This window comes from Myripristis murdjan, chromosome 4, assembly GCF_902150065.1.
Source record: "Myripristis murdjan chromosome 4, fMyrMur1.1, whole genome shotgun sequence".
Taxonomy (NCBI): Eukaryota; Metazoa; Chordata; class Actinopteri; order Holocentriformes; family Holocentridae; genus Myripristis; species Myripristis murdjan.
In genome coordinates, this window is record NC_043983.1 from 15405525 (window position 1) to 15424637 (window position 19113).

At 40.3% G+C, this 19113-nt stretch overlaps 2 protein-coding genes across 2 annotated transcripts; both read left to right on the plus strand.

Moving 5' to 3' along the window:
• The first annotated feature begins 13 nt into the window (after window positions 1-13).
• LOC115357957 (cytochrome P450 2J2-like) lies at window positions 14-12655 on the plus strand. The gene is made up of 10 exons (XM_030049718.1): window positions 14-25; window positions 664-801; window positions 1176-1352; window positions 1921-1988; window positions 8944-9130; window positions 9233-9409; window positions 11600-11741; window positions 11877-12062; window positions 12155-12298; window positions 12480-12655. The coding sequence occupies exons 1-10, from the start codon at window positions 14-16 to the stop codon at window positions 12653-12655; spliced, it is 1407 nt and encodes a 468-aa protein (XP_029905578.1).
• Window positions 12656-14215: 1560 nt separating this feature from the next.
• Window positions 14216-18516, plus strand: LOC115357727 (cytochrome P450 2J6-like). Its single transcript, XM_030049373.1, has 9 exons — window positions 14216-14407; window positions 15634-15799; window positions 15894-16046; window positions 16130-16290; window positions 16385-16561; window positions 16684-16825; window positions 17676-17863; window positions 18006-18147; window positions 18282-18516. The coding sequence occupies exons 1-9, from the start codon at window positions 14216-14218 to the stop codon at window positions 18455-18457; spliced, it is 1497 nt and encodes a 498-aa protein (XP_029905233.1). The 3' UTR covers window positions 18458-18516.
• Window positions 18517-19113: the final 597 nt, after the last annotated feature.

Here is a 19113-nt window from a genome sequence, read left to right on the forward strand (position 1 = left end):
AATTAGGTTTTGGATGGCGCAGCAAGTGAGGGCCCAAACATTTGAAATTTATCCGTCCCTTGCTCTCCTTTGCTCCGGCTCTGCTTCACAGTGTAGCTCTGTGATCTGCTTCTGGGGCTCGACGTCAAAGGAATACTGCTCTTTATTTTTTCCACTCTCCTGCTTGTTTACTTTTTTAAAAAGCGGAATCCACCCAACTTTCCTCCAGGACCACTGGCTCTTCCACTTTTAGGAAATGTGTTACGCATTGATAATAAACAACCTAACATTTACCTAACCAAGGTAAGCAGCTTCAAGGTCAATAAACACGTGATGAGAGTAGGAAAAACAATAAAACCAAGCACTGCAGATTATTCTGTAGTTATGGATTACTTATAAGATAATGAGAAATTACTGCCCTAAATATTAACACTATTTCTGCTTCATATATGAGATTACTACATAAACCTATTTTTTTTTTAACATAACACCACATCATAGAGTACCAAAATGTCAAAAAAGAAAGAAAAAAAAAGAAAATAGTTGACTGCAGAAAAGTAGAAAACAATGTTTAGAAACTGCTGATTGCAATTCACATTGTTTTGAGAGTATTGTCCTGAGACATGCATCTTATCAGAGTCACATGCTAGACAACAAGGGATTTATTCTCTGCTGCGCACACAGCTAGCTGATGCCTATGGGAATGTGTTTTGCATTCGCCTGGGAAGAGACACAACAGTGTTTGTGTCTGGCTACAAGATGGTGAAGGAGGCTTTAGTGACGCAGGCAGAGAACTTCATGGATCGACCTGACAACCCGATGGTTTCCAGGCTTTATTCAGGGAACTCAGGTGAATCAGAGTGACTGGCCCACCCAGTAGTGGAATCATTAATCAATAGAAACTTAAAAACTTCCACTCACATGGAGAGGTTAATCAGTGCAATGAGGAAATTAACAAGAAATGAATTTAATACGAGTATATTTCATATCTATCTTCAGTGTGTACCCACAATTCAATAAGTTTTAGTTGGGACAAAAATAATTCATTGCAAATACAGATTAAGTGTACAGTACAGATGTGTCACTGAATGAAATCATTTGACTTGTGTCAACTAAAACTTATTTTGGAAAAAAAAAAAAAAAAAGAGAGAAAATTGTCAGCTACATTGCTAATGGATTCCCATTTTGTCTCCAAGCAGCTGTACAATGCATTCCCCAGACTGATGAAGAGCCTGCCAGGGCCTCAAAATGCCATATTTAGCCTCTTAAAATCACTGGAGGCCTTCATCAGAGGAGAGATAGAGAGACACAAGGTGGACTTGGACCCCAACAACTCACGAGATTACATTGACACCTTCCTCATGGAGGAGAAAGTATGGAGGAGGCCCGCCGTGTCTGTCTGTCTTGTCATGTCCGTGTTTTGCCTTACATCTCTTATTTGTTATAATATCACTGTAATGCATGGCCTAGAAGTGATTAATCTAACTTAAATCCAGTAAATCTCATTTCATACAAAAATAAGTAAATATGCATAATTTAATGTAGTTCTTCTATGCTGAGCAAAATAGTTATATCGTTGGTACAGAACATTTTTAATGCTTTTTAGTTATTTTGTTGTGCATGTCCGTAAATTCACCCTGAACATCCTGTTTTGTTAGATGCTTGTAAAGCACTTTGAATTGCAATTTTATGTGTTTGAAAGGTGCTATATGGATAAAGTTTGTTTGATTGATTGATTGATTGATTGATTGATGGCTCATAGTAGGAGTGGTGGATTTTGACCAGTGCATTAACATTTTAATTAACTGTTACAGGGTCACAGGTGTGTGATTGTGGGGTATTTTACAGCTTGGAATGTGACTCAGCCAATCAGTAATGAGCACATCTATTATTAAGTGAATATGTTTGCCCACTCTTGTCTCCATGCATTGTTTCTTGCAGCTCGAAGAGAACCGTGAGGTGGGGTTTTATGAGGGTAACCTGGTTCTGTGCTGTCTAGCCCAGAACAGGCAAAGAAATATCCTTATTCACACGCCTCCCATTTCTGCGAGGAAGCAATCGATGTAGTCTCTTGATGAGGAGGGGTCAAAGTCTTCTCTGTGTTTTCTGATCTTGCTTTTCATGAAGTCAAAAATCTTATACATCAGAGTGAAGATCCTCTGGTGAGGTCCAGGAAGCCTCTTCATCAGCCAGGGCAGCATGTTAAAAATCTACACAACACCCACACGGTTAGTCTGCCACTTTTACCACCTGGCAGCAACTTTGGCATCATGACCACATATTCTGAACAATGTCAGGCTGTCATAGATGTGTTATGCTGTTGTCCACTCATCTGTCCTATCACTTCTTTTAGGGTACAGCTAACAGAGTGATCAGGCTCAACACTGCCCTAAGACATACATGTGTTATGGGTTTGTGACTTTGTGGCATGAACATCTGGTGGCAGATTGAACGGTTGACGACACTCAGTAATTCATTTTTTTTTATTTATTTTAAGGTTTATTAAAGTGTTTAAGGAGTATTCGTAATCTGTGAAAGAGACACACCAACCCTGTTTGAACTTGGTTTTAAAATGCGTTTTGGGTGATCAGATCTTCCAAAAGTCGACAGCACTAAACACAAGCGAAAACGACCTCAAAACCCAATTATGATACGATCACTCAAACCACTTGCCAATGTGATCTGAGACACATTTGACCACATATCGTTGTGTAAATGCTAATGTGCTCTGATGCGTCCCAGACAAGGACATAGTGGATGAAGTTATGAAGGCATTAAAGAAATCCAAACACGTGGTAAGCTAAGACACTTTCAAGGTTCATTATAAAGACAGGCATGAACAGCGTTGTCTGTCCTCTTGTGTTTTGATCACCAAAATGCATATTTAATCCAAGTGGTTTTAGATACAAAAGGATGACAAATCAAAAACTTTCCGCTGTACCTCATCTCCTCGCTACGCAGGTCCTGCCACGATTAAATTAGCTGCCCTTAACATTTCCTGTGTTTTATTTGGCTCATTATTCAGTGTTGATTTGTGTGTGACAGACGTGTATGGGGCATTTATACGGGGCAAAATGCTCAACATTTCATTAGGCTATCAATTTAAGGACGATTCCGTATTTTACGGGACGGGTGGCAACCCTATGCATGGCCATGAAGAACTTATGCATTAAGAGAGAAAGCCAGCCAGAGTTTGCCGACATTTTTCATGGCGATTTCCCAGGGATGCCAAACATATGCGCCGCTTCTCCAGCCGTCTTTATCCACTCTGCATGTTCAGGGGGCGTGTCACTCAAGGTGTCGCAAAAGCTGTGTGACACCGGGAAGGTAGTAGCTGCACTTTTCTTTTTTTCTCTTATCAAAGTAGTGAGAGCCTGGTCTCGACCGGTCTTGATCAAAAATCCCGAGTCCGAGACCGAGACAAGACCGAGTGAAAATGCCTTTGATTCCGAGACGAGACCGAGACCCTCAAAAAGTGATATCGAGTACAGTCTGGTACCCGGTGAGTATCACAACCCTTTCACCAAAGAGTCGTAGGCTGAAAATGTTTCTGTACTTCTTTGCAAACTGAGAGAGAAACAGGAAGGTCTACAGCGATATGTACAAAATCCACTGGGAAGTAGGGCTGGGCAATATATTGAAAATATATCGATATTGTGATCGACATTGTGACTACATGTTGTCTGGCATATTTTTTTTTATTTATTTTATTTTTTTTTTTTATCATAATTCATAATATTGTGATATAGCGAAAATGTTGTCTTTTCCTGGTTTTAAGGCTGCATTCCAGTAAAGGAGTGTAATTCTCTGAACTTATTAGGCCGTTCTGGCTGTTCTGTTATCTGCCTCTTCCTGCTTGCTCATATACACATTCTTTGTTTTTATATATACATATATATATATATATATATATATTAGTAAAAGCATCAAAGGTCATTCCTATAATATGATGACATGTCCCACCATTTTGTGAGAGGGTGTATAGAAAATAAGTATAAAATGCAAACAGTTATACTGCATTAAGTAAGAAAGGGTATCAAAATGTTGGGAAAAAATTAATAAAACAGCAAAAGTGGTAACCTGCCGAATGTTTAGATGAATTTTGCAGCTCAAATTTTAGAAAAAGGTCAAAAAAAAAAATACTGAATTTGGACATTCTACCCATGGACTGCTATTAAATAATAATAAAATAAAAACATTAAGTATTTTAAAGTGAATGAAATCTAACAAAAATGTAAACACACCCATGTCTTAAAGCAGCTGAACAGTTTAAAGTTTGTGAGTCTCTATGTGAATGTATGTAGAAGGGCAAAAAAAAAAAAAGACTTTAGAAGAATGAGGAGTAAACAGAAGAATAGTGTGCAATTACATAATTTATCTGCCAAATAGTGAAGGTGGTATTGGACTACAAAGTGCCCAAGTGATGCCAGTTGATACACAGTGACTATTTTGACTACTTTTGGCTATTGCTTTAATGTCTTGGAATAACCAGAATGACAGTAAAGCCTAACTCACACCAAATCAGCAGCCTTGCATGGGAATTTCCTGCACTGCAAAATCATTGCTACAGAAACACTGAGTATAGCAGTTTCTAACAGGTCAACTAGCAGCAATATCTGGGGAACTGATTATTGTCAAGGTTCAAGGTTCAAGAGGTCTTTATTGTCACCATGGGGCAAATCGCTCTGCAGCCAGCAGTAACAAAAACAATCAACAGCAATCACAGAATAACAACAACATATAGCACAGAAGACACCAGTAAATAGAAACAACTTGTTTAGCAGACCTATAGCAGCAAGGACAAAAGAATACTTTGCTCTATTTGTCCTGCATCTTGGCAGGATGTACCTGCGGCCTGACGGGAGCAACACAAACTCACCAACCAAGGGGTGGCTTTGGCCTGTGAGGAGTGAGCAGGCCTTACTTAGGGTTCTGAGCTTGTACACATCAGATAGATCATTAAGGTTAATGCCTGCAATTTTGCTGCACACTCTCACTATGCCCTGCAATCTGTTTTTGTTTTTGAGGGAAAGTAAGCCGTACCGGCAAACAAAAGAAAAGGTCAGAACAGATTCAATAAAACAAGAGTAAAACATTTTCAAAAAAGTGCTGTCAACATTAAAACTCTGCAGTTTCCTATAAAAATACATGTGTTGATGTGCCTTCTTGCAAACAGCATCAACATGGAAATCAAAAGACAGCTCACTGAAGTTACAGTTATTAAAATGGTTGTAAAAATTGTTCAGCTCATTTCAGTCACCCACGGCTTATTATTGGGATAGAAGAAAATTTCTTTCCGTGGAATGATGGAGGCCTCACAAAAAGAAACATATGATGAAACAACAACAGTTAATTCATCAGTATCCTCGCAAACATTTGTGAACAAATCCCAATCCGTGTTGTGGAAGCAGTCCTGGAAGCAGTGGATTGATTCCTCTGACCAAACCGTTTCATCAGTCAGTTTCATCGTCACAAATATTCTCATTATTATCATTATCATTATCATTATCATTATCTTTATTATTAGGTAATAGATGATACTTTCACTGGTGATTTGATCAAGGGTGCAAAACATTTGATTTTAGCCACAAGATGTCGCTGTGGTACCAGCGCCGTAAGGTTGTAACTGGTTGGCTCACCTATGAGATCCTGCTCCCTCCCATTCAATAGGCTTTATTGACATGACGTTTTGAATCAAACATGTTGCAAAAACAAAAGCAAAACAAACAAACAACTATATATACACATATATAGGTTTTTGTTTCACACACACACACACACACAGACACACACACACACACACACACACACTATATTGTTGTCACATCTCTTTCTCACAAACACACACACACACACACACACACACACACACACACACACATCTATACACAGACACACACACACACACATATGTGTGTGTGTGTGTGTGCACACACGCACACAAATACCAAAACGCTTCTCCCATCGATCCACCCACATATGTTGGGTTAAAAACAACCCAATTTGGGTAGTTTCCCAACCCAGCGCTGGTTAAATATTGGACAGAACACACGCTGGGTTATTTTAACCCAACAAATTGGGTTGGTTCCCTTAACACAGCAATTGGGTTGTTTATACAACCCAGTTGGGTTGTTCATATAACCCAATTAAGGGTTCACATTGACTACACTGCTGGGTTCTTTGAACCCAGCCAGTTGGGTTACTAATATTTAATATATAATTATTACTTATTTATATCACAATTATAATTATGTGCTTGCCTTGAAAAGGCAACACATCTTAAAATCTTGCATACTTATTATTTTTATTATTATAGTTTGTTTTTCTGCAATTTTTTTGGAGCGCTACTCCTCCTACAGCTTTTGTTTTAGCCCCAAACAATAAAATATCTCAATGTGTGGCCCGATTGGGAGAAGTGTGCTATTACTTTAATTAGGAGTCTGACTCATGGAATTTATATATGCAATACACAATTTTCACTCCACATGCATAAATATGGGATAAAGTAGTAGGAAAATTAGTTCTGCTTTGAAAAATGTAAATACAAAAGCAGAGTAGCTTAAACTTTTTAAACGCTGACACTTAACAAGGCAGGAGTGCTAGCTCTCTCCCTCATAGACTCCCATTATATCTGGAACCCACAGTCTCTGGAGAGAAGGAGAAACATACACTTTAACTCACTGAATCACTGGCATTTTTGGGAGTTGGAAAATAATTTTCACACAGTTTGGCAGCCCAAATCCTTACCTTTCTCATGATATCTTTTATTTTCCACTCGGACTTACTGTCATTGAGGAAAAAGCAGCTGTTTAACCACTACTTTTAGGCGATTCTCTCCCAAGCACCACTGTCACTCATGCTGTGTGCTTTGTAGAGCCTCATTTCTGGCTCAGGCCACGTAAGCTCCAATGGCACAGTGGATAGTCTCTGCCTGCCATGCAGGAGACCAGGGTTCACCCCACTTGGGCAAGAGCAACAACACTACAGAACCCAACAGCATAGGCCTGGTGGTTTACCACATGTTCAGGCGGTCACAAAGGGTGGCACGCACATCAAAGTTTCTTGATTAAATATATTTTCACACCAATAATGTAACAATAAATCTTTATTATAAATCAAAATTTACAGAGCACATAACATAAAGACTCTTTATATACAAACTTTTTAACAGCTCTGCTCCAAAACATTAGCTTACTATTTTACTAACAAAATGTATTGAGAGCAACAGTCTCTCCTGAACAAACCTGAACAAAATAAATCATATTTTCAGAACAGGGGGAAAACATATAGCTATGAGAAAGAATGATAAAAAGAACAAGAGGGAGAGGAGAGAGAAAGGAAGAGATGGTTGGGGGGGATCCAGGCCAGTCTACTTGCAAGAGAGTTCAAAAACCACGCTCTGGAAAAACTGCCAAGTAGGCGTACACTCTTTTGGATAGTGTAAGTCAGGGGTCACCAATCGTGTGCCATGGAGGGCCAAGAGGCTGCAGGTTTTCATTCCAACCAAGACCTCCACCAGGTGACTTCACTGATCACCTCACCTTGTATCAGAAAAGAGGAGCTAATCAGTGAAATCACTGAGGTGGCACCGTTCAAACACAGTTTGAGTGACAGACCTGATTCAAAGTTTACCTGTGTCACAAGACCTTGATCTACACATCTCGTAATTACAAGTTTTTGCCATCTTGTACTGTTTTTGAGCTGTGGCAGTTTTAGTTTGAGAGTTGTTTCTGCTCCCTCTGAGGTCTGACAGTGGGTTTGTGTTGGGGGAAGGCTGCAGGCAGCTGCAGTGACACAGGAGTGGAGGAGGGGAGAGCACAGCACACCAGGCTTAAAGAGTGTTAAACAAGTCTTCACAGCGGCCAGACACTTGGTCAAATGAAAACAAAAATGTCATACTTTTGTGTGAATTTTTGTCCTCTTTCCATCTGCATAGGTTTGAAAGCAGTCAGACTTTTACTTTAGTCACCAGGGGCCTAATTAGTGCCAGGTGGCTGCCAATTGCCTGCCTATTCACACCAGAGTCCACAGGAAAAAAAGGAGGTGTTGGTGTTGGCCAGTCCAAATTTGAGGGCCCTCTTCCAGAGAGGGAGGGCCCTAAATATATAAAGTCAAATATCCAGAAACCAGTTAGGAGAAAAACTGACTGTCTCGCTGAATTGTGTGCTGCAGTCATGGAGGGAGGTCCTGAGGCACTCTGTGAATATATAAAATCCTTTATTCGAACTGGGAGACCCAACGCGTTTTGATGATTACATCTTCATCAGGGGTGTGTGAACATCAAGTGCACAGGTGTAGATTTAAAAGGTGAGGAGTGGTGACATGACCCTGTCTTAAAGGACTACAACCAGTAGTTCATACACATGAAAATAAAACCAAGCATGTTAAAAACAACATTACCTGAGCAAATACTTGAAAGCCCATATCACAAACCACAATTTTAAAACAAGAAAGCACATGAACATAATGAACAAGGGTAAGAAAGGTTGGCCAACCTTGGATGAGCATCAGTACAAGTAAACCATAAACAGAAAAACCTTGATGACCTTAAACCGAAGGATTACACTGCCCACTAGTGGTTCCAAACAGAATAACTGGTTCTGCACACGTGGGTGGTGCTTGGTTGTGCATGCCCGAACGTCAACCCAAGGTGTTGGGTTGTCCAAAATAAACCAACACAACATTATAGAAATTACAACCCAACAGCTAACAACTCCATTCCCAACAGAAATAACCCAGCGAATTGGGTTGTCAGAATACCCAATTCAATGAAAATAACCCAACTAAATTAACCAACAGACTCAACCTAGCAGTTGGGTTGAAAAAACAACCCAGCATTTCTTTGTGTGAGGGAAATCAGTCTCACACACACACACACACACACACACACACACACCAGCCTAATAAATTTCATGAAATCACGTCACTGTGCATTCAAAAAGGTACGGTGCCATTAATGTATAGTTTACAAAATGTTACTGTATTCTCAGGAAGACCATTCAACCCCCACTACATCCTGAAGAGTGCCGTTGGTAATGTCATCTCCGCTGTCGTCTTTGGACATCGCTTTGAGTACAGTGATGAAGGTTTTCAAAACCTCCTGCGGTTGGACAATGAGGCTGTTTTGCTTGCTGGGACAGCCAGGGCTCAGGTGGTTAATTCCATATATAACATAGCTCAAACATTAGGATATTGTGATCACAAAGCACACCACACTTGTCTATTGCTGATCACAACGTTGTCCCTCATCCAGCTCTATGATGCCTTTCCGGGCCTGTTGAATTACCTGCCGGGACCTCACCAGACCATCCACTCCAACTACAGGAAGATCGTAGCTTTTTTGCAGATGGAAATACAGAAGCACCAGGAGGAGTGGAACCCAGAGGACCCTCAAGATTACATAGACACATACTTGGCAGAGATTGAGAAGGTATCTCTACATTTTCCATAAAAGCTCCCTACAACTCAGTTCAATTTACTTCAGTTCAGTTCAGCACAGTGCAATGAAAAATGTATTGTCCTGTTAGCGGGACAGGGTTTACACAAAAAACCCACAGCACACATACAATAAAAATACATGCTTTATGTAAGGAAACTGAAACAACATAATTTCACAACATAAACAATACGGGCCAATATCAGGCAAAGTGTCATTAGCTTGATGGTTACAATAATAAAATACCACTCATCAGTGCAAAAGACAACCTCTTTTACATTACCTAATGCATAAATTTTTTTAGCAATTAATGTGCAAAAATAAGTGAGTTGAAGAAAAGATAAATAAGTCCCAACTTCTTTCACTGTTGAGTTTACACACTGAAGTGGCACCCGGAGTTTATTTATTCAAACTGCACTCTACTGGGGTGACTTGTTGGAAATAGTTTGGCCTTCTTCACCACAGGCCTGTCAAGAGATCAGGTCAGTTTTACCTGGCTCAGAAATCTCACAGCCTGTTTTCATCAGGTCCCATAGTCTGATGTTTGTCCCATGATTACGTTGCCCAAAGCAACCAAACTGCAATTTAACAAGATAAAACAGATAATCGAGGTCATTAATTTATCACACAAGTTCATAGAGTTCAGATAACACTTCACAGTAAGGTTCCTGAGCTAATTAGAATTAATGATTAATGACATAGTTAATGATGAACTAATATATCTGCTATCTAAATCTTACTTAGTCATCACTCCATGACTAATCAGTATTTAAGGGAAGTTAATTTTGAGCCTTGATAGTTACCAGTGAGGAAATCAGGAGTAAAGCAAGATCTATGTTTGCTGAAGAATCATTATTGTATGATAATGTTGGGCCACCATGAGCTGCCAGAACATCTTCAGTGAAGATGGACCACCATTCTTCCAAAAGATGTTGCCTCATTTGATGTTTTGATGATGAGGTTGGAGAGTGCTGTCTAAGAAGCTGGTCCAAAATCTCCCATTGAGGCTCACTATAGTTGCAATCTGGTGACACTGAAGGCCGTAGCATGTGATTTATATCATTTTTTCTTTTTCTGCCAGAAAGGCTAACCCTAACCCCTAAAACAGCTTTCTGGTAGAAATGGAGAGGCTTTCTGGCAGAAAGCCCTGTGGGCAAACTTCTCCCACAACCTGGATGGGGGCAATGTCTGTCATTGTGTAAGAGACCGCTCCCATCAGGATATAAATGTTTCATCACAGGATAAAGCTGATTACTCAGAATGATTTACACTGAACTTTCCCACTAAGGTGAAAAGTGGACCCAAACCATGCCAGAAAAATGTCCCCCACAGCATAAGAGAGCCATCGTACCCCCTCAATGTAGGGGTCAAAGAATTGAAGCTTGTAGTGTTTTCTTGGTGGACGCTCACCTCTCCAGAATATAGTGAAGGATGATTCATCAGATCACATCACTTTTTTCACATACTTGCCTCACTGCCTGTGATTTTTGCATTACTGAACTCTCAAATGTGCCTTTGTCATTGTATTGAGGGGTTTATGTACTACAACCCAACTATAATATCTCCCTCTATATCTTTTGGATACTGTACCACCCCTGCAGTTGAGTCCCTGCAGTCCACAGCTGGTGAATGATTAGTTGGGAACCTTATTGTAAAGTGTTACTGGAATTTCTTTCTTTCTTCTTTTTTTTTTTTTTTTTTTTTTTTTTTTTTTTTTTTTTTTTGGTTTGTTTGTTTGTTTGTTTGTTTTGTTACCAATAGGTTCTCAGGTATTTCTGCCTGTCAACCAATTCTGCTGCTTTTCCATTTGTTTGGGAGAAGATCTCATCAGGTCATTAACATGTGTGATATAGACATAAACAACTTGGCCATGTCAATATTCCACTTGTTTCAAGAGGCAGAGGATTAATTATCTGCAGACCTGACACAATTTTGACTTATATATTGCCTGTTATTATTGTTTCAAATGTATGAGTGGCAAAAGAACACATCAGTGGGGGGAGTCAGTAGATGAGATGAACATGCCCTTGATGAGTTTTTAAGAAATTAAAAAAATTGTCTACAAGAGAGTGTAATGGTAAATTATCAGTATAAAATATCACATTCCATACATGAACAATGAATAAAGTAGCCCATAATAGCAAAACACAGTGTAAATTACCATAAAATAATCTTTTCTGCCAGAGAAAAGGGGATCCCCACGCTGGCTTCAACACAGAGACCCTGACAATTTGCACCCTTGACCTGTTTGAGGCTGGGACAGAGACCGCTGCTACCACTTTACGCTGGGCGCTGGTTTTTATGATGAACTACCCAGAGATACAGGGTTGGTGAAATCCCCCTCATTAATCATTCCCATAGAGGCTGTGGTTGTTTTTGCATACCCGTTTTTGAGGTTTTTCAGCTGGTATATGCTCAAGGGGCTGCGATCAATTCAATGAACATTCTTGTAACTCTGCAGAGAAGGTCCAGGCAGAGATAGACAGAGTGATCGGACAGTCCCGTCAGCCCACGATAGCTGACAGACCAAACTTGCCTTATACTGATGCTGTCAACCATGAGACTCAAAGGATGGGAAATATTGTCCCTCTGGGATTCCCCAAAATGGCTGGTAAAGATGCCACACTAGGAGGATATTTCATTCCCAAGTTAAAGACACGTTAATAAAACTCACCCTCATAAAATCAGTAAATTGTTAACTTACAACTGGCACCACAAACATGTTATGCCCCTTTTTCTAGGGTACAGCCATTTCTGTAAACCTTTCATCTGTGCTGTTTGACAAGAATGAGTGGGAGACTCCTGACACTTTCAACCCTGAGCACTTCTTGGATTCAGAGGGCCAGTTCCGCAGAAGAGAAGCCTTCTTGCCATTTTCAGCAGGTCTTTCCCATACTATCCCTTTTTCAGTAGTTGTCATACTGTTTAATTTATCAAAATGATTTGAGATCGCATTTTGAATTCGGGATGTTCATAAGACTCCATTTCCAAATAGTAACTGTCAGCAACACATACATCAGTTAAGAATGAGCTCAACTACAGCTGCTGTTGACTCTGTTCGTAGGTAAACGTGCGTGTCTTGATGAGCACCTGGCTCGGATGGAGCTCTTTGTTTTCTTTGCCTCCCTGCTCCAGCTTTTCACCTTCACCCCTGTTCCTGGAGAAATGCCGAGCCTGGAGGGTGTGATGGGCTTCACCTATTCCCCTGAGGAGTTCAAGATACTTGCCATGCCACGATGACTTTCTCACCCTGGGCAGCTCCTTCTATCCAAACACAATTTCCTGATAACTGGAATCTCCACAGCCACTTTTTCATAGCACAAAATATAGATTATGGATGTCAGCAACTGTGGGAAACGGGACATATCTGTCATTCCCCCCCCAGTTCTAACCTGCTATATATGTATGAATTTCTTTTATTACTGTCAGTAATACTACTTGGAGGGGCACCCAACAACTCACTTGCTACACTGTTAGTTGTAGACATAAATTTGTGCCAGCTATTTTGGATTTTTTTTTACACACTGTAAAAGTGTGACAATAATCACTGCTGTTGAAATTCTACGTATGGGCCAAATATTTCATTTTAAAGACATCTGCCAAGTCAATGCTGACATTCCGAGATTTACAGCCATTTCAATTTGTTGTGTTTTGATCAAACAACAGTACCCACAATGCCTGGTGGAGAAAGTAGGGAACTCTCTGTGTTCAAGCTCTGGTAATCGTTCTATAATACATCTATAGTGGTAACCTGTTCATTGCTTGTGATAAAATTTTTTGGGCATGGAAGCAAAGGATATGCTTACTAAGAGGGGTAATTTCTCTGAAAGTTAACTACACGACAGAACTCTGTAGTGGACATTGGGGAACTTTAAGACTGAGACTATACCATTGCTGTCTGTTTGAAGCATGTGAGGTTAATCACAATATTACACTTTTTCCTGTCCCCCCTGTCTCTTGTCACTTTACTTTTTATTCTTTATAATAAAGCAGAAATGCCTTGACAGTACTTTTGCTTGACAAAGATGTCTTGCTTCCTTAAACAGTGCCTAATACAAGTGGCTTGAAGCATTTGAACAAAACTGATCTTTTAGAGAGTTTAAGCACACTGTTTCCCCGAGTCTCTTAAGAATTCAAACATAATATTTTGTGTTTTTCTGAAGCTGTTTTTCTATTTCCAATCTCTTGCAATGACTAAACAAACTGCAATGCACCAGTTAGGCTCGTGTCATTGCTACTGCCCTCTGCACTGTTTATTTTTCCACCTTTTACTCTGACATTGATTAACATTAACTCCTGTCTCCGGTCATAGTAGTCTAATGTTGAGATGTGCTCTGAATTACATTTCAGATCATGCTTCATCACATTGCTGAGCTGAGAATGTTTGATGCGCAACATGTTGTATGTTTGCTTTGTGTTATTCATAATAATTATTTAGGTTTTTAAAGATTATCCTTATTAATTGCTTAACCCTAACCTGTCCTATGATGGAGATATCTTGTTTGTAAATGCAATACGTAGGTGTGGCCTATAGTGGGTTATGTAAGACTGTGACATTTATTCTGGGCACTTTTGTACAGACTTTGAACTAGGCTGCTTTATCATTTTTTCTTTCTTTTTTCTGTTATACAAGGATCATTAGACACTGGGTGTATGAACCCTGAAAATATTGCATTTACCGTGGGTGAAAAACCATTCAAACCCACAGGTTCTTTGAGAGCAAAATAATAAAATAAATAAATAAATAAATAGGAACAGCGATATTTTCCACACTGCTTGTTAGTTTTGCCCAGCTTAGCCATGTGGCTCTATAATTTTTCATTGGGACTTGACCTCGAGGTGATACTGCCGGTTTCCATTTTCTTCTTCCTGATAGCCATTTTTCTCAGGAGCAGGAATCCTCCAAACTATCCTCCAGGACCGCCGGGTCTGCCCTTTGTGGGGAACTTCTTCAATTTGGACCATAAACATCCTCACATTTCTTTTACCAAGGTAGGTTTGTTAGCCAAATAGAGGCTGGGGCATCACATAGAAGGGGGCTGTTGGAACTGACAGTGCTCAGGTTCTCACAGGGGAACCTCTTTCCTTTAAGAAATAACTTATATAATAGAAAGATAAAGAAAGAGTTATGCAGTACTAAGTACTAAGTTAAGTTGTTCAGGCAGAAGTGATGAGGGGAGAAGAAAAGAAGGGTGTGGCTGAGATTTGAGGTCAGCAGATGATGAATTCCTAACATTCAAGTCACTTTTACTACATGAGGTTATCCGTCAACTTTAGACCAAGCACAAAGGTCGTTATACAGTAGTTATGCATGACCCTGATGCACAGAGGGCAAGCTCCAAGTCCCTCATCAGATACTGAAGATGTGAGACAAGGTGAGCATGCAGCCTCAGTAGAATATATATGCCTATGGCATGGTTTAAAGGTCATTAACCAAAATAACAGAAAATTATTTTATTATTTTATTATTTATTTATTATTTCATATCAGAAGAAAAATATAAGTAAGCAAGCTGAGAGGGACCAAGAAAGCAGGCACGTGGTTTTGTTAGACAAATGAGGGCAACATACAGTACTCAAAGCAAGGATACTCAATAAATCTTCTGGACCCATAACATTTGTAAATAAAACACAACTCAACTTAAGCAAATCACAACTGAACCTGAAATGAACAGAGCAGAACCTGACCAAACTACATCACACAAAAGGGGGACTTGCAGTTGGCTAGAATACAAATGACTAAACTAAACAAAGTACATTAAATAAATGGCTAGGTTGTAGAAAACAGTGTCTACAAAATACTATGTAGCATTCTAGGTAATATTTCCAAAAATTTGATCACCACTTGAGCAATAACTATAGATGAAAATAATTAAAGAGCCTTTTATATTTTATGCCTTCATCAAGGAATACTCAGCAGCCCCTAGTTACAATACCTGAGGGACCGTGCAGGGATATAGGGGCACAGATATTCTGAAATATATAAGCTGGAGCTAACTTGTACAGGGCCTTAAGTTTTTTTAAATTCAATCCTACATTCCACTGTTAGCCACTGCACTTAAGGTTCTAGCTTCAAACTGTTAATCCATATTGTTGTGGAACAGTTATTTTGTTAATATGTTGTGTTTTTGTTTAGTTTATTTTTGTTGCTCACCAACATCATGACGCCATGCTTGCTGTTTCACTAACGTTTGCTCTTCTCTTTTGTAATGTCTACAGCTAGCTGAGGCCTATGGGAATGTGTTCAGCATCCGTTTTGGGAGTGATGAGATGGTGTTTGTGTGTGGGTACAAGATGGTGAAGGAGGCCATAGTGACACAGGCAGAGAACTTTGTGGATCGGCCGTACAGTCCATTGTTTGAGAGGGTATATAATGGGACATCAGGTGAAACTCTTTCTCCCTCTCTTCCTCTCTCATGATGTACAGAAATGAGTTATCACAACCCTTATACTGTTTATTACATCTTCATTGTCCATAGCCGGTCTATTCATGAGCAGTGGTGAAATATGGAAGAAACAGCGGCGTTTTGCCCTGTCGACCTTACGTAGCTTTGGTCTGGGAAAAAGCTCTATGGAATGGTCTATTTGTGAGGAGTGTCACCATCTACTGGAAGAGATGGAGAAAGAGAAAGGTATACAGAAGAATTAACTTTGATTCCCTCCTCATTACATATTTCTAAGCAATATATTTGACCAGAAGACTTCAATATTCCAGGTGGAGCTTTCAATCCAGCAAGACTCTTCAACAACGCTGTATCCAACATCATTTGCCAGCTAGTGATGGGGACACGGTTTGACTACAGCGACCATAACTTCCAGATCATGCTTAAGTACCTGTCTGGAGCCATGCAGCTGCAGGGCAGCATATGGGGTCTAGTAAGCAGAAAATAGTGTGAAGGGTCAGAGGGTAGTAGAACACAAATGGAAATGTACATAAAATGTCACCTCACTGGCAATTTTCCTCTAATAGTTGTATGAGGCGTTTCCTGGAGTGATGAAACACTTGCCTGGTCCTCACAACAAAATGTTCAGTTATTTTAAATACTTGGAGAGATTCATCAGTCAGGAGGTACAGGGGCACAAGAAGGACCTGGACCCCAATAATCCACGAGACTACATTGACACTTTCATCCTGGAAATGCAGAATGTATGTGAGCAACCACAGAGTACATAGGCTGTAGAATAGCACATAGGCTGCAGAATCATCTCTTCTGCCTGTCAAGCCACTATTCATTCACCACTCTGTATCTCTGCTTCATTTCTGAGCAGCACCAAGGAGAGTCTAATCTGGGCTTCAATGAGGCCAATCTGGCTCTGTGCTCTCTAGATCTGTTCCTGGCTGGAACGGAGACCACCTCCACCACTTTGTTGTGGGCCTTGACTTTCCTCATCAAGAACCCTGATGTTCAAGGTAGGTGAAATACCCAGGGCTCACCTGAGCTTACATACTTCACCAAATAAAATTGCTTAATCATACGCTTAATTTATATTTTAGGCTTTGATTGCGTTTTCTAAAGCTTTAATCCTTGTATCTGTATCTGTAGCTTTAATCCTTTGAAACTTGCTTTCTCAAAGGACCTCTGGAGTGGTGCTTGGTGCATACAATTAAATCTAATAATAATAAAGTTTAGGACAGCACCTTGATCCCTTTAATCACATTTATTGACCCTCATGTTTTGGAGCAAACTGCTTTGTCAACACACCACATGTGAATGAAAGAACATGCATATTAAACACTCCAGCAGGCAGACTTGACTGAGGAAACAGCAACACCCCTAACAGCAAAATATATCTGTGCCGGATCAGGGCCAAACATAGGTCACAATTTGTATCTGTGCCTGTGTCTTTCTTCACAACAGCCCAATACCGGCACACATTTGGATAACGGCTCTGTAACAGATTTTGACCGGGCCTGGCCCAGTACAGTGGATAAAGCCATGATATATGGTCTGTATCTGGCCCAGATCTGCAATCCATGCTTATGATATGTGGTTTGAATTTGGATTTGGCCCAGATCAGTAATATGATATATGGTTTGGATCTGCCACATGGGAGGTCTGGGGCAAAACTGATGCAGAGGCGTGTAACGGTGTGACTGCTACGCAAATCTGGCGACTTGAGGGTGGATCCATTCTGGAGTGTACTGCTGTCTGGGACCTGAGTAGGGAGGCAGGGAAAGGTGCTGGATGGGGTCAAGTTGCTGTCCTGCGACTTTGTTTCCAATTTATTGTTAGCTTAAATACTTCACTTTGACTATCTAGAAAAAGTCCAGGCAGAGATCGACAGAGTGATTGGACAGACCCGCCAGCCCACTATGGCCGACAGACCCAACATGCCCTACACTGACGCTGTCATCCATGAGATCCAGAGGATGGGAAACATTGTCCCTCTCAACGGACTCAGGATGGCTGCCAAAGACACAACACTGGGAGGTTACTTCATACCCAAGGTGCACACATACATAGACCACAGTCATTCAAGAAGTCAAAACTGGCTCAGATTTGTTCATGTTTCTTGACAGTGGTGAAAATATGGAACAAAATGTGGGTGAAGTCAGCCAATGTTTGACTTTTACCTCTGACTCATGTCAGGGTACTGCCTTGATGCCCATGCTGACCTCTGTGCTGTTTGACAAGAATGAATGGGAGACTCCAGACACCTTCAACCCTGGACACTTCCTAGATGCTGAGGGCAAGTTTGTAAGGAGAGAGGCGTTCTTGCCTTTCTCTGCAGGTAAACTTCTTTATCCCTAATCTCAAACATGACCCAACAATGATCACAACATAGTCTGGATTTAATCCAGACTATGGTGTAATCCAGAACTGTTTTTCCCCTGCCTGTTTGAATGTGTGTGTTTTTTTCCTCAGGGAAACGTGTGTGTCTTGGAGAAGGCCTAGCCAGGATGGAGCTGTTCCTGTTTTTTGTCAGTTTATTCCAGAAGTTCACTTTCTCCACACTGGATGGAGTAGAGCTGGATACTGAGGGAGTAATTGGAGCTACACATGTACCTCACCCCTTCAAGGTCTATGCCAAGGCTCGCTGAACCATGCAAAGTCTTATTTAACCCTTTTCATCCAATCCTTCTAATGTTCTGCAAGAGAAAACAACCGGACAAAGTTGGGTCAGTACAAATGTGACCAAACCACTCTGGAAGACAGCAACTGTAATCATTTTTCTATCTTCACCTAATGTCACGCGATCCAGTACATAATCACTGTGCTTCTACATATTACTGTGTTTGGTATAGTGTAAATTGACTGTTACTGTATTTAACAGTTAAGGGGAGAAGCCACATACTCTTTCTGATTAATAATGACAAAGAAATGTCACAATATAGATAGATCAACAGACAGCAGTGTGGGAAGGGCAACACATTTTGCAACTCTCTCTCCCTCTCTGACGCGTCACCTTTGTGTAACAGGTCGGTTAAATAATTCACATTCTCCAATGTCAGTACAGCCATACTCAAGTGCATTTATTTTACATCATCAGGTCCATGCACTTATATAAATTATTAACTTGCATGCAAATAAACAAATGGCTCCATGGCACGCTACACGTAAGGGTCAAAAACTGTTCACCTGTCCTGGTAAACAACACAACTCTGTTTACTCCTTCACCTGTGGGTACCTTCCCTTTACTCCACATGCCACCTACTGTGCAAAAAGGGAATTACAAGTGAATACATGGTTGTTCATT

Bases quoted from the DNA above. Each gene is read 5' to 3' on its own strand.
- LOC115357727 (XM_030049373.1), top strand. From the start codon at position 14,216: ATGTGGCTCTATAATTTTTCATTGGGACTTGACCTCGAGGTGATACTG. The intron at 14,408-15,633 runs GTAGGTTTGTTA...TAATGTCTACAG, and splicing joins CTCACATTTCTTTTACCAAG to CTAGCTGAGGCCTATGGGAA. The intron at 16,562-16,683 runs GTATGTGAGCAA...ATTTCTGAGCAG, and splicing joins TCATCCTGGAAATGCAGAAT to CACCAAGGAGAGTCTAATCT.
- LOC115357957 (XM_030049718.1), top strand. The intron at 802-1,175 runs GTTTCCAGGCTT...TTTGTCTCCAAG, and splicing joins ATCGACCTGACAACCCGATG to CAGCTGTACAATGCATTCCC. The intron at 11,742-11,876 runs GTTGGTGAAATC...GTAACTCTGCAG, and splicing joins GAACTACCCAGAGATACAGG to AGAAGGTCCAGGCAGAGATA.